Genomic DNA, 15196 nt, shown 5'->3' on the forward strand with positions numbered 1-15196 from the left:
AACAGAGCTATTGTTTCAGAAACATAAATTTACAGTACAGAGCCACAGGAGGTGTGGAGTGCTCGCTGTCTACATGCACAGTTTCAAATAATCTGAGACCTTCAGAGAGAAGTGAACCATGGAAGGTCAGTCAGCAGTGGAAGAGGAATATGTCAGATGGCTCTTTAAACAGTATTCTTGAATATACCTCTGAAAAACAACATCAATTTGCATAATGTACAAAGAATTAGAAAACTCCTCAGAGATATCTGCAATATTAAACAGAAACACCTGAAATAAAAATAACAGCAGGAGCTAAAATCATCAAATATTTTCTCCAAGCATGGCACCAAATACAAAAGAAGACACAAACAAACAGGGCTGAGCGAGCAGGAGCTGCTTGTGTTCAGAGGAACGCAGCACGCACGAGGAAATGGACTGAAATGAACAAAGATTTGGCTTCTGAATTCAAAAATCATGAAAAAAAAGTAAGAAAAGTCTCTGTTTTGTAATAAATGCGACAAACAGTCCCAACTGCAAATCAACCCCTTCAGTCATCAACACACATGCATATATACGCTGACTGGGACTGTGGTGCTATATACACAACTGTTACATGCTGGGGAGAGACCTCCTCCATCAAAGCAGAACTCTCTGCATCAGCAAACATCATCAGGAGTTAGTCAGTCGGCTTCCCTCATCTGTTTCTACATTAGTCAGTGATGTCTTGTTTCCCAGAATGCCTTTAGCCCTGTGATCAACACATGATGGTGTCACAATCATGTCATCCTCACAGATGGGCTGATGTCACCTGTGTGACTGGGCTCAGGCTGCAGTGTCAGGACTGGGACGAGAGCCTGACCGACACCTCGGGGTGATCAGCGTCTCATGCCACGGCCACTTGTGAATTCTTCATTCTGATTTCTAGCACCTGGACAGAATGCCCGGGCACCTGTGACACCTGTTTTAAACACCTCAGAACTGTTGTCTTTCTTTTCACTATGAGTGATGGGGTCTTACATGAACACAACATTTTCCATCCAAAGTTAAAACAGTGGAGGAAACCCACTTCTGGCCGAATGGAGTGGACAGCAAGTACAGACAGCTCTGCTAGACTTCAATAAGCAACATCTTTCAGACCAAACACATGAACGACAAGCTAAAAAGCCCCGGGCTGGAGTTACACCAAGGTTGCTGAAAGGACTCAGCCAACCAGGTTAGCTACCAAACTGCTGAATGCTGAATTTTGACAGATTAGTAAAGCTTCCCATCTCTTTACCGGGGTGAATTCAAATTGGAGAGAATGAATATTTCGTTAGAATAGTTCGTTCCTATAATCTTTTATATAGACATCTTTTACATATTCGACAAATTAGACTCTGGAATATCTCGATTTATTTGGAACAAGAAAAGTCAAGAATAAGGGGAATAGTCTTTACAAAGATCCCAAGGCATCGGGAGATATGGGCCTGCCTTGCTTTCAGCTTGGTCTGTAACATTCGAAGAAGATCGGTGCCCAGGAACACATCCACTCCTCTTCTATATGCACCAGCAATATTAAAACTGAGACGCTCCAAGATGTTTCGACAGCAGATCCATCTCTCGGTCGACTTGGACCAGCACCAGCTTCATTAGCACACGCTGCTGTGCAGGCATTGTTCATTCTTGGACTAAAATATTCCAAACTCTGTCGGAGGCTTTATGGAAGCGGCTCAAACCAGAACCAGTTCTGGTGACAGCAGTTATAACAGAGCGGTCAAATAACCAGTATAAGATAACAGGTTTTGTTACACTGCTAGCACCGAGACAGATTTTGTTCAATTGGAAACATAAACACTAGCCACTAAGAGAAAAAGGTGAGTATGTTCGTTGAAATGGCAACCTTTAAAGACTATTTCAGTAAGATAAACCATGACTGGTGACTGGTTACAGTGTTATCTACAGTGATATCTGTGACATCCCTTTTTGTTTGTTGTGCATTTGATTTTTTTTCCCCTTACACGAATAAATGTACAAAATACATGTACATAAAATACCCAATTGCATTTAAAAAGAACCCAATGAAGTGAAGTTAAAAGAACAGTTCACTGCACTGTCGATTTTTCTGTGCGTGCTTTTCACTGGGCTGATGTGGGTGGTGCTCAGTTGGAAACAGGTATTATTCAGAATTTTTAAACTAGGAAGGTTTTCTGTTAGTAAAACCTTCTCAGAGTCCAGCAGAGTGGTTTTCAGGTGTGTAGTGTCTGTGGGTGGGAGCTGTCAGTGGGCTGAGCGATGCAGAGCTAAACCTGAGCCAGAAAGCTAGAAAAGTTTTAGCTTCATGTGCTCAGCGGGTCATTTTCATTTAAATGAATGGACGCCATTGTTGAGTCCAGTTTCCAGTTCTTATAATATGTCCTTGCCCTCAGCCAGGATTTAGCAACACTTAAAGCAAAAATGTGACAACAGTTGTGAGGTTGTCAGCTCATATTGGCAGGCCACCGTCAATCAAATCTGATCAAACCACACCCACACATTCCTGAGCAAGGAGGTGAGCTCATGACCGTTAAACTCATAAATAATAACTTTGATTGTTGCTTAGTTATTCATGAATATTCAGTGATGAACATTTGATGTGGCAACATAAGATTGAAAATACATTTTCAGGGGCTTTAATGTTTAGCTGATTGGACACTTATGGCCGTCCATTCCACGACTGTAAGGGAGGAGTTTCTGAGGGCTAACACAGAGACTGGGCCGATCACTCTGTCTCGTAGCTGAGTTCTGTTCTTGTCCCTGCCCCTCTGGGTTTGTCTCGGGTTGATGCTGCAAGTAAGTGAGAAGACCAGAGACTTCAGCAGACCTCCGTCTGAATGTGTCAAAAAAGTAAGACACACTTTAGATATAAAGCACAACTATTTATTCCCTTCAGACTTGTTTCTTCCATGAAAACTGGGCAGACTCCATCTACGGAGGAAGCTTGATACAGCTTGAAATAGTTGATGTTAAATATATTTATTCATTGAGGCCTTACATTGCACACAATGCGTGAATACACAAAATGTGACCTCTGTTAAGAAAAATACTCAGATTACATGACAAGGTTTTTAGAGTGGTCGTAACCGTGGCATCCATGGAGATCTACAGTCCTGCCAGGGTGCATTTTTCATGCACAATGCAGATAGAGGGCCATTTCAGAGGGTGGATATTCAGACTCAGCCTCTGTCTCTCTGCCTCTTCTATGATGGATGTCTCTGTTTGATCGGTGACAGGTGGTCTACAATGGCGGCTCTAGAAAGAAGACCTCACTCTTCAACACCAAAAGTTGAAGTTCAATTTCCAAACTCTACTGGAACTTCTGGAAATATCTCAGTGTGTCACACTTCGTCCGGCCAGTTGCTCAGGGGCAAAGGAAAAACACAACAGCAAGCCAAATGAAACACACGAGACATGAACATACTGTAGCTGCTTTAGGAGGTGACTGGGTGGCTGTCAACTAAGGTGATGCATCATGGGAGAAATATGTGAGAAGGTACTTCAAAAATGCACTTAAAATCCAACTGCTTAAATAATATCAGATGGACAGCATCTGATCATACACATAGAATATATATGGAGGGGAGCTTGTATAATCAGAAGGTCTATGTTTGTTACCGTGACAACACTAAGTTTTCCTCCTCGGACAGCACTGTGGTGTGGTGGGTAGGCTCAGTAGATGAACTCTCCAGGGACCTCCTGCAGGGCACTGAACGGCTCCTCAAACTTGAAGCGTTTGGAGATGGCCTTCTGCTTGGCAGCCAGGGCCTCCTTCTCTGAGGTGGAGGTGGAGGACTGGCGGCACTGACCCAGGGTGTAGGCAGCCATGACTATCAGCTCCTCCGTCACCGGGCCTTCCCCCTCCTCCTCTTCCTCCTCCTCCTCACCTGTGGTCGTGCTGCTGGGAGGTTCAGGGCTACTGGTGGAGCTGCTGGTGGAGCTGGATGCCTCCCGATCCTCCACTGGGAGGATCTCGTCCACCGTCTGGGTTTCCTGAGGCTCTGCGGGCAGAAGCCAGGGGTGTTGGAGACACTGCTCCGCTGTGGCCCGATCCCTGAACACAGACACACACATGAAAACAGCTGAACACCTCACACTGGGCCTCTGCTCTGTGCTGACTGCACAGAAAGTGGCTCAGCTATCACTTTAACTGGACGCTGAAGTCGATCAGATGTGAGGACACTGAGGCATGTGTGACAACCTCAACATCTGTGAATTTCAACAATGATCTACCTCCCAGCCTGAGGGTCAGATGACCAGTAGGTAGACTTTAAGGGAGTGTAAGGAAAAAAAACTTGATTTGATGCCTCACTATTTAATTAATTTCTATGAAATCAAAATGTGTACATTTCAATGTATATATAAAGTATATACATACATATATGATTTTATTTACTATAATATATTTAGCAGAGTTAAAAACAGCCCTCTATAATAGGCCAGACAGGGATCATATAGACTTGACCACAAGCTGTGTCACAGCTCTGTGGTGGGTTAATGTCCACTGGAAACATTTTAAAAGCTGCCAAACTGATGCAGAGTTTGTTTTCTGGGGCTTTACAAGCATAAATACACTGTATTGCAGGTGGTAACAGATGCTTTGTGGCTATACTTGAAAATGACAAAGCGTCTAACTTCCACCATCATCAGTGTTGGTGCTCTCACAGCACAGCTGTGTCATTAAACTTTATTTCTGTTTGCTTTATCTGACGATGTTGTGAACACACATGAATGATTTTATCTGCAGCTCCAGACTGCTGAACAACACAGGGTTTATGAGCTGCGAGCAAATTTCAGATTTGTTCAGACAACAGCAACAGACTCATCTGTAAAAGTGACCCCCTGGGTAGCTGAGAAATGGAAAACTCTTCCACAATCCAACAACAGTGAAAGACAAACACCACACACCAAGAAAAAACAAACATGTTTCTGCTGTATGTTCAACAGAAAGGTTTAATAAACAAATGTGTTTAATAGCTTTATTTTAATGTTATAATGTGCCAAGCTACAGATTTGATCACTACATCACTGTTTCCCTCACCTGAACTGTATGTGGTTTACTACCAGCAGATAAAAAACTAAATTCTGGAGTGTATGGTTTATTTCCTGACTTTTCCATTCTTGTTTATAGTTCAGAACTTTATTTATACTTTTGTTGTACCTGTGTGACTTTTGCTATTTGTGTAGTCTCTGTAATACTTTGCCAGATAAGATAACTGGAACTGAAGTGTTCAGATTGTGTCATTCGCTCTTTCAGCTGGCCTTTAAAGCGATCCTGTTTATTATTCTAAATCAGGGGTCACCAACCTTTTTGAAACTAAGAGCTACTTCAAGGGCACTGAGTAATGCAAAGGGCTACCACTTTGATAATACACTTCTGAAATAACAAAGTTACACAGTGTACCTTTAATTTTATATTATTATTAATGATATTCTATGTGAAGACACTGATCGCATATGATCCATCACAATAGTTATTCAGAATGATTAAACAAGGTAGGAAACAGATTCATTTCAATATGCAATATCCAATTGTTTCATTTTCAAATGATCACTTACTAGCCACTAACAGTTTTTATCAAATCATAAGACGTTTGTCTCCTCATCTTTGCAGCGCTCACGAGCTCATCTCAGCAAAGCTGGTTTGTCATGCGCACTAGACTGACCTCCGACCCATACTACGTCAGAGTTCGTATATTAAACTTTTTTTACGTTTTTATGTATTCGTTTTTAAATTTACATCACTGTAAATCAAAAAGAATAGCAACACAATTAAATAAAATTTTAGACAGAGCTAATTCGTGATTAGTGCTGTTTTTAGAACTGGCTTACGGGCGACTGATGTGGATGCTGCGGGCGACGCACCAGGTTGGTGACCCCTGTTCTAAATCATTCAAATAAGCACCAGATAAGTTTATGTGTGTGGACAACTGAGGTGTGGACTGACTGTGGCTGTTTGCGGAGCAGCGTCTGGATGAAGGACAGGGCGGCCCGGTCCAGCTGCTGCAGCTCCTCCTCGGTGTAGCTCACATTGAGCTGGGAAATGTTGAGAAACGTCTCCTGCTTGTCCTCGCCCAGGAACGGAGAGATTCCTGTCAGCATCACGTAGGCCAAAACACCAATACTCCTAAACACACAACATGGAGCACAGTGCAGATGGGGTGAGGGCAGGCTGATACGCATGCACACACTAAATCCATAATGCAAAAATGACATTCTACACAACAAAATGTGCATCCTTGACTTAATGGCAGCCGTATACAGTGGTACAGTTTGTAGCAAGTATAGGCGATCAACAATGTAAAAATGAGCAACTACACAATAAAATGAAATACAAAGAGCAAAACAATACCATGATCTACTGTGATTTGCAGATCTGCAGTTCAAAATGACTCAATAACTGCTGAACTGGCATTGGTCCAGACATTCATGGTCCCCAAAGCATGAACTTTAATCACGTGACTTTGAGTCATCATCATCACAGCAAAATTTACATTTCTAATATTTTGATTTATGACAAAATACCTGCAAAATTAATGACATTCCCTCAGCCGCAGTTGCTCTTTATATTTATTGTTAGCAAGACTGACATGCTTGAGATGGTGAACATGGTAAACATTATATTATACTATGATGGTAGTTTGGCAATCGGCAGTTACATTTGGCATCGAGGCCTGTGGTAGCATTGTAGCAGCTAACAATAGCTAAAGCGGTGATAGTATGATAGTATCTTAGCAGTTAGTATTGGTAGCTAGCAATTAACATTAACAGTATAGGTGAATCTAGCTTTATTGTCTTCTTCTGTTCCTCTTAGCAGGTAGGGGTTAGCACTTAACATTAGCTAAATGGTAGCAATGGAACTGTATTGTCTTCTTCTGTTCTTCTTAGCGGTTAGCATTAGCATTAGCAATAGTTAAATGGTAGCATCGGTACTGGCCACTACCTGGAGCATCTCTGGGTCAGTTGAACGTGGCGGTGCTGTTTGGATTGTGTCGGAGCAGTGTGAACTGGCACTAGGGGGGGTGACTCTGGGACGCCGGAGTTCACTGCCTAACCTCCTGGAGGTGTAGTGGGACTAAGTAGGCGAAACACTGTTGAAGGGAGGTTTCCACCTGATGACCCCCAGAGACGTGTTAGGAATCACTGCTCTTTGGCAGGTATAGAGGCAGATTAGAGCTCCAAGGTTCTTCACTGAGAATGAATCCTCTTTTTGAGCACAAGTATTTTATACCTATACCTGCTTAGCACTTGAATGTTAGCATTGTCATTGTGAGCTTGCTGAGTTAGCATGCAAATCTTAGCTTTTAGCTTTTACAGCACTGCTGTGCGTAAGTACGACCTCACAGGGCTGCCAGCAGAGTCTGAGTAAATATGAGGCAAGGCCCCGAGAGTTGCGCCCCCTGAAGGACAAAAGGAGCACGAGTGCTTATTCATCTAATGCAGGCATGTCAAACTGATTCCATAAAGGGCCGTGTGGCTGCAGGTTTTTGTTCCAACCAAGGAGGAGCACACCAGGCCAACCAATCAACATCAAGGGATCACTTAGTTATCAGCTGAAGTCTGAGATCAGCTGATTAATTGATTCCAGCCTGGTGTGCTCCTCCTTGGTTGGAAGGAAATCCTGCAGCCACACGGCCCTTTATGGAATCAGTTTGACATGCCTGATCTAATCAGACAAGCAGAGGATTGTTTCTTACCACATATCTGTTGCTGTGCTTATGGGCTCATAATTAAGAATCTCAGGAGCTGAAAGCAAGAACACAAACACATTAGTTATTACCTCCACCAAGAAGGCTATGTTTTCAGTTTGGTATGTTTGTTTGTTGGTTGGTTTGTCTGTCTGTCAACAGGATTACAGGAAAACTACTGGCCCGATTTTCATGAAACTTGGTGGAAAGGTCTAGCATGGACCATGGACGAAACCATTACATTTTGGAGTGCATCAACATCACAGGGATCCTTTCTTTTTGTTAACACTGGGAGATTTGGCATTTGGCCTTGGTGGAATAAATGCCATACACCTTAAAATCCAGTAGATGGTTGACAAAACATAACCACATTGATGAGAATGATTTGCCTATGAAGAAGAGTAGACTACTGGCCTTGGTGGCCCTTCTAGTTATTTAGAATACAATCAGTGCAAAAATTAGTGCAAGGTGGTAGATGTGAGGTTGACTCCTCACTCACCAACATACTCCGGAGTTCCCATTATCTCTCTGAGCTCCTGGTGGCTGCTGACCATCCTGGACAGACCAAAGTCCACAATCTTAATGTCACCCAGAGGAGAGCTGCTGGTCAGCAGGATGTTCTGAGGCTGGTGGAACATCACAGCCCATGTTAGTGTTGGCAGGAAACATGTGTCTACATCTGTCTAATCTCATCCACTTCATCTTCATCTTCATATACAGTGCCTGTCGTTTACATATAATGACAGAATGTTAGACAATGATTTGACTCACTCTCAACATGAAATGTAATGTTATGATATTCTCTGAAGTCTCCACCTGCTGCTCCCGCTGACAGTCACATTTGTGATGTACTCTGAATCTCTGACCTGACGGCATGTTTTCAGTCCAATGTTAAATAAAGGCAGTAATGGAGAACCATGCTTGTGTGCTCACTAACCTTCAGGTCGAGGTGGACTATGTTGTTCTGGTGGAGGAAGGAGACTCCCTCCAGAATCTGCCTCATGAGCCTCTTCACGTCTTCCTCACTGAAGGCCTCATCCTCCCGGTCTGACACACACTGGTTGAAGATCTCACCTCCAGCCGCACTGCACACACACACACACACATAGAGACATAGAACATTCATCAGTTTACAGTGTAAACAGGTTCACTTGCCTCTTTGAAATTCTTTATTGTAAAATAATCGTAGATCAGTCAGCTTTGTTGAAATCTGACCTATACAAGGTCAGCAGCATATCCCAACATGCATTAGGCAAGAGGTTGGGCACGTGCAAGGCATGTCATCCATTTCACACACACAGACAGGCAAACACATTCATCTGTAATTTAGAGTTTGTGTTTAGACTGCGGGAGGAAACCGGAGCACCCGCAGGAAATCCAAACTGCAGTCTGCGCTCCCTTTCATCCACAACCTCACCAAAATGATTATGAGGCTAGTCCTACGTCAGGCTTTTTATGGCGAATCCCACGAGACGCCATGGAAATAAATCACTATCTAGCCGCAAAGTGTATGTGTGTGTGTGTGTGTGTGTGTGTTATGGCTTGCAGGAGGTGGCAGCAGAAATAGCAGAGCACCTCCAAATATAGCAACCTAATTATGAGCTTCACTTGAATGAGGCCATTTGTACTGTTGACTGATCACTTTCTCTCCACCTCTCACATGAGAAAACAGGTTTGTGATTATAAAACAAACAGCAAAATGAAAACAAAACAGAACGACTTAAACTACTGCCCTCCTTAAAGTCCCTTTAATGGCTTCTGACCTGAGATAAACTCTGATGAATAAACCCAATTAGACTGGGTGCATGATTGGAAAAAAAAAGAGAGAGGACAGTCAGGAATAGACAAAGCGTCCCCTCAGGGTGCTGGGTGAATTAGGCTTTATCTCAGAGGAAGGTGGAGAGGGGGGGGGTGAGCGTGTTTGGCTTTTTCAAGGTGAAAAGAAAAGGCCATTAACCCAACTAGACAGAGTAAAAACACTGGCAAAACAGTCTGGAAGTTAGACCTGATGCATGGTAATGAAAGTCAAACAGCTCCCTACAGAACCTCCATTCTGCACACGACACACAACACAGGTGTGACAGTTCAGTCCGGCTACAGTACAGCCTGTGCTACAAGCGGGTCATGACCCTGCTGTACAGTGGGTGCTCAGAGCAGTCAAGTCAAACTTTACTGAAGGATCATTTTAGTTTACTATTGCTGTAGTTTTGCCCATAATTCCCATCCAGACTAACAACATTGTAATGACCAAGTCACTTACACATTCTGGATAAACTGTTAACTAATAATAACTGTTAAGCTTGTTTGCAACCTGTCAAATCATCTGCCTGCCTTGACTTGCCATACTTCATCCAAGTGACCTCATGTCCACCACCTGTTGTCCCTTCTGGACAGAAAACTCTGGTGAAATTTAACACACAACCTTCTCTATGAAAAATGAGGCAGGAAACTTTTATTTTTCAACCTTCAGATGAAAGCATTTCTCATCCAGTCACATTGGAAGCAGCTATAGAAAAATTTGAAATACCACTTTGTTTGCCTTTGCTAACCACTCAAGTTGCAGTTTACATCCATATTTGTCCAGACTCGAATGCCTAGAGAACACTTTGAAAGAATTTAATAAAAGATACTACTGAATTTTTAAAACTGAATTTCTCATAATATTGACATGTATGATTCCAGTGAATAACTTCCAGTGAGAACATGCTGTCTTCACTCAGAGACTATTTTTCCAGAGGAGTACTGAGGACTGATGGAGAGCTTCATCCCATGGTGCAGCAACAATCACCTGAAGTTCAATACCAGCAGAACAATCAGCTTGTGGTGGACTACAATGACTCAAATAAGGATGCTGCTGCGAAGAAATGTGGCTGCTTCACACACATCTTCAACCCCGCAGCACAGAAGATCTATAAAATCAGCACAGTTTCAAGGTGGACGCCCCAAGATGAGTGTCACCAATTCAGCATCCGACCACATGAGAAATATGGTCACAATCTCTCCTTCTGTCCCTGAGTCATGGTGTTGAATAATGGCCGGTGACATCACTGAAGTGCCCCTACGGGACAGAAGTTCAATATGAATAAAAAACATTGGGCATTTCTGAAATGTTATGAACTGCTTGTGTGGGTCTGCATAGTTGCATGAATACCTAAGAAAAAGATAACCAACAGCAAAATGTGGCAACATAAAAAAATGTGTGGAGAAACTAATTTGACTCATATCTGCTGCAGTGCAGTGAGTGAATGTTTGCCAAGGTCATTTCACACAGGAAAAACAGCGTTCACTGTTAACTTTTTCATTGAATTTAGCAGAAGACTCAGACAAATATGAAGGGAGTCAATGAATCTATATTTTTTGTCAGGGTTTATTCTAATCATTATAATAGCTCCTTGCACCTAATTTACCAGCTTATTTAATCACACTATGTACCGCTCAGTGAAAGTACGTTTTCAGTCATTTGGCTTGTGTTTGTGAATGAAAGTGATTTTTTGTGCCTGTCAAGTCTTGATGGAACCAAAGCTACACACAGTCGGGACATTATGTAAAGCAAAAAAAAAAAAAAAAACAGACTGTGACAACTTCTGAATACATTTTTACATACGTTATACTATATTCAATCAAAAACAGCACAAAGACAATATATTCAATGTTTGACCTCATAAACTTCATTGATTTTTCTAAATATGTCCTTATTCTGAATCTGATGCCGCAACCTGAAATGTTTTAGTCCTGTTCAACCATGTAAAGGACCTATTTATTATTATTATTATTATTATTATTATTAAACGACGCTGTTACTACAGATCCAAATAAAGTTAAAAATGATATAATAATATACAACATACATACATATTAAAGGAATGAAAGCAAGTACATAAAAATTATGGTATCTCCACTGGAGTAGCCCATAAGACGACTATCGCCATTAACAAGGATATGTCGATTTCAATGTTTTCAATCCAAATCCTTCTACATAAATCATGTTTCTTATAATAATAATGATGATTACATTCCTCCTCTCCAGCCACATTTCTGTTTTCCCAGGACCTTCAGTGCTATTCTCCACTTATCCACTAGATGCTCTCCAACTTTCTCTCTTTTCCTCATCACCTGACTGCCTCGCCCAACCACACACCTGTCCTCATCTGCTTCCCTCACCTGCTCTGCAGTTGCCTGGACTTCCCAGCCACTTCCTCACCTGCAACTCATTCCATCATGAGCCACTCACAATAGGTATGCACATCCCAAAACTCTTATCCGATATGTCCTTGCTCTCGTGTGCACGCAAGTTGTTCTGGTCTGCCATCTCGCAGCCTGTCACAAAGCTCTTATTTCTGCTCACATACACAATACAAGAGCAGCCTTGACGGAAGGGCCTCGTTTTAGGTTTTATTTGTTCTGTGATTCACTGTTAGGATACAAATCTGTTAATTGTGGGTCTGAACAACCATGGGACTATGAAATAAACAACATAAGCATATTCCACCAGTAGAATGGCTCCTGTGCCTCTGAACAGGACACAGTACACAGTAACTAAAGAATGCAGGTTGCTCTTCATGAGCAGGTAACAGGCCACAGAGAGAAAACACTGCGGCTCTGGCACCGATAACTGTGTGCCTTTATTGGTATTAGCACAGTGAACGTGTCTCAGCTGTTAAAGCTGACTGGCAGCTGATCCAGCTGTGATCAGCTGCTGCCATCGTCAGACACGGAAGTGACTTCATGTGATGCTTCAGAGGAAAAGGACGTGTCATTTCCCTAAAACGCATTTCTTCTCTCCTTGCGTGGTTTCCTTGCATCTCTCCATGCGTCCTCAGTGGGAGGGACTAAGACACAAGTGAGGGAAACGTGGATGCAAGAGACTTGGGACCCTTTATGTACTGGTCCATGTCCTTTGTTCCATGTCACATTGTTAAGTCAGGACCATGTGCTTTATGTGTTGACTCTTGAGCATCTGAACCTACAGGCTGTTTATCTGTCACCTTGTTACATGGAACCTATTTTTGCCTGACTTCCATGTTTGGCCTTTTGCCGGTTTATTGGACGTTGGATTCTTGCTTGCTCCTTTTTGGATTTGTTTGCTTGTTTGGATGCTCTCTGGTTTTGACCCTGACTGTCTCACCATCTGTTGTTCATGGCCTTTTTACAATTATTAAACTACACCAGCTCTGCCTCTGTGGCCTGCATTTGGGTCCTACCTCTTGCGTTTCTGTGCCCTGCATGCACAAACGTGACAAGTCCATAGACTCAATATGAAAGGGCCCTGAAGTCAGAAATACAATGTGATCTACATTACTGCCACAAAAGCCTGAGGTCAAGCTAAACCTGAAAATTAGCCGGACTGGGACCAGTCTAGTCTGGAGGGTTTTGTTTCCATGGTTACTCACTCATTGAATTTCCTGAAAATAAGTTTGGCTAAACACTGGTTTCAAGTATTTCTTACACACGTGCACGCACACACACACACACTTTCTATTCACGCTTTGTTGTGTGTGTATCCAGAAATCACACCCTGCTGCTTTACTGAAAGAGCTGTGTGTTAATGGAAGAAGTGACAGAAACCAGAGAGCACAAGAGAACGAGAATTACGCTTAATAATCAGGTCAGCTGAGGGGAAGTGTATGTAAAATGATTGGTTTCTAATCTGTGTCACTATTGCACACGCACGCACGCACGCACACACACACACACGCACGCACACACGTGCATTGAACTGTTGGAATGAAAGTCCATTCCTCAGAGGATCAGACAGGCATTAATCCAGTCTGACAAACAGAAAACAACGTCTAAATGCTTCCTGTTGTACAAGCTCGGCTTTAATTAATGACAAATACACATTTATATTAATAAATGTGTGAGTGTGACTGTTTTTACACAAGGTTAGCAGTGAGTCAAACATGCTATGAAACCTGCCTAATCCTCTCTTTAGGAGGAGTACTTCACACCAGCATTGACAAATTCAGTGTTAGTGGGACCATCTTTAAAGCTGCACAGTCTAAAAGTTTAAATACTGACCTCATCTTCTTGTGCTCTCTTCAAACACAATGCTTTGTTTAAGATTGTGTCTGGAATTGCCATAAAAATAGGTGGTGGACACCTGCACTGTTGTGTTGTGACTTAAAACAGCGAATATTGTATTGATCAACTAATCAAGTTGGAGGTCAGTGCGGTTCATGACTAGCAACAGCTGGACATTGGCATTTTTCTCACCAACATAATGAAGTGTTCATCATAATATCTGCAAGGTCATATAATGTTCATACTGAATGTATCTGCAAAACATTCACTGACAACATTTTGAATTTATTTTCCAATAAAATCCTCTTGAAACAGCTAAAGCCTGATCAACATTTTTATGGTGAGGGTAACTCAAAGCACTTAGTCAAGGTTAGAGAAACATTGTCGACTTGGTTAAACATTGTACTGATAGTAGCTCGGGACACAGTATGTTTTTTTTCTACATTCAATCAAAACCATGATCTCTCTTTGAGTGTTTCAGGAGCCAAAATGTAGCCACGTGAGGGACAAAGTCCACGCTGTACGAAAAATCAATTCCTGGGCTGCTTTCAGTTAACATAATCAAAGCTGCAATTCAGATTTTCCAATTCAGTTGCGTAACAGTGCACTTCATTCATTCAACACTTTTCATAAGAAAGGTACAAAGTGCTTTACATGGCTGAAGCAGGGTTTATGTTTTTAAATGCTGTTCATAAATTTATAATGGAGAATGGCTGCCATATCTGCTGGATAATTTGATGATACATAAACAATGCAATAGCACAGTAATAATAAAACAGCTCAGACATGTTTGAAATAAAACTGTCATTAGCAAATGCCTTTTTAAAAAGACAAATCTTTATGCACCAATGTTCATGGGAAGACAGTTTAACACAGATGAAGAAAAGTGAAAGAGAAAACAAAGCTTGCACAGTAACAACAGGCTGCCAGGAATCAACAAATCAACTTTCTAAATGAATCTTTTAAATAAACATTTTGAATGAAGACCCCAGTGATCAAGACCCTTCACTAGATGGATCATCCACTCTAGCAGAAACAGAGACACATTTTTCCATTGATATGATCCCAAACAAAAGCAGATCGGCCTGCTGCCTGCGTGCTGGCCCTGAAGCCTGACAGCAGCTTTGAAGCCCAGTGAGAGGTCAGCTTCACGCAGGCCAGAGGGCAGTCTGAATTTGATTGGCATGTTGCTAATGTAATTAATGAAATCAGTGTCTGTGCAGCCCTGTGGGAATGGATCAATTCAGCTTTGATCAGCAACCCATTACACTCAACCTCAGATGGTTTGGTCAAAACAAAAACATAAACATGAAAGTCAGCTGACCTAAATAATCTGCTTCATATCTGACCTGTTTCCGTCATACACACCATAAACACAAACAACTCACTGCAAACAATGGGGGGAATGGGGAGGGTCGATACTTGTTATCTGAAGGAAGCCTTTAATTGAAGGAGTGGGCAAATATAAAAGCACTGGACATTCCTTTACGGAG

At 42.1% G+C, this 15196-nt stretch overlaps 1 protein-coding gene across 1 annotated transcript in view; it reads right to left on the reverse strand.

The window, feature by feature from the left end:
* Positions 1–3666: 3666 nt before the first annotated feature.
* Positions 3667–15196, reverse strand: part of stk17a (serine/threonine kinase 17a) — a 36052-nt gene continuing 24522 nt past the window's right edge. The window contains exons 3-7 of the mRNA XM_041961752.1: positions 8620–8767; positions 8182–8308; positions 7692–7740; positions 5942–6121; positions 3667–4048 (exon numbers count right to left, since the gene is read on the reverse strand). Coding sequence (XP_041817686.1) covers positions 3667–4048; positions 5942–6121; positions 7692–7740; positions 8182–8308; positions 8620–8767 — 886 coding nt within the window. The remainder of the gene's footprint in view (positions 4049–5941; positions 6122–7691; positions 7741–8181; positions 8309–8619; positions 8768–15196) is intronic.

The sequence above is a fragment of the Chelmon rostratus genome, chromosome 20 (assembly GCF_017976325.1).
Source record: "Chelmon rostratus isolate fCheRos1 chromosome 20, fCheRos1.pri, whole genome shotgun sequence".
Lineage (NCBI taxonomy): Eukaryota > Metazoa > Chordata > Actinopteri > Chaetodontiformes > Chaetodontidae > Chelmon > Chelmon rostratus.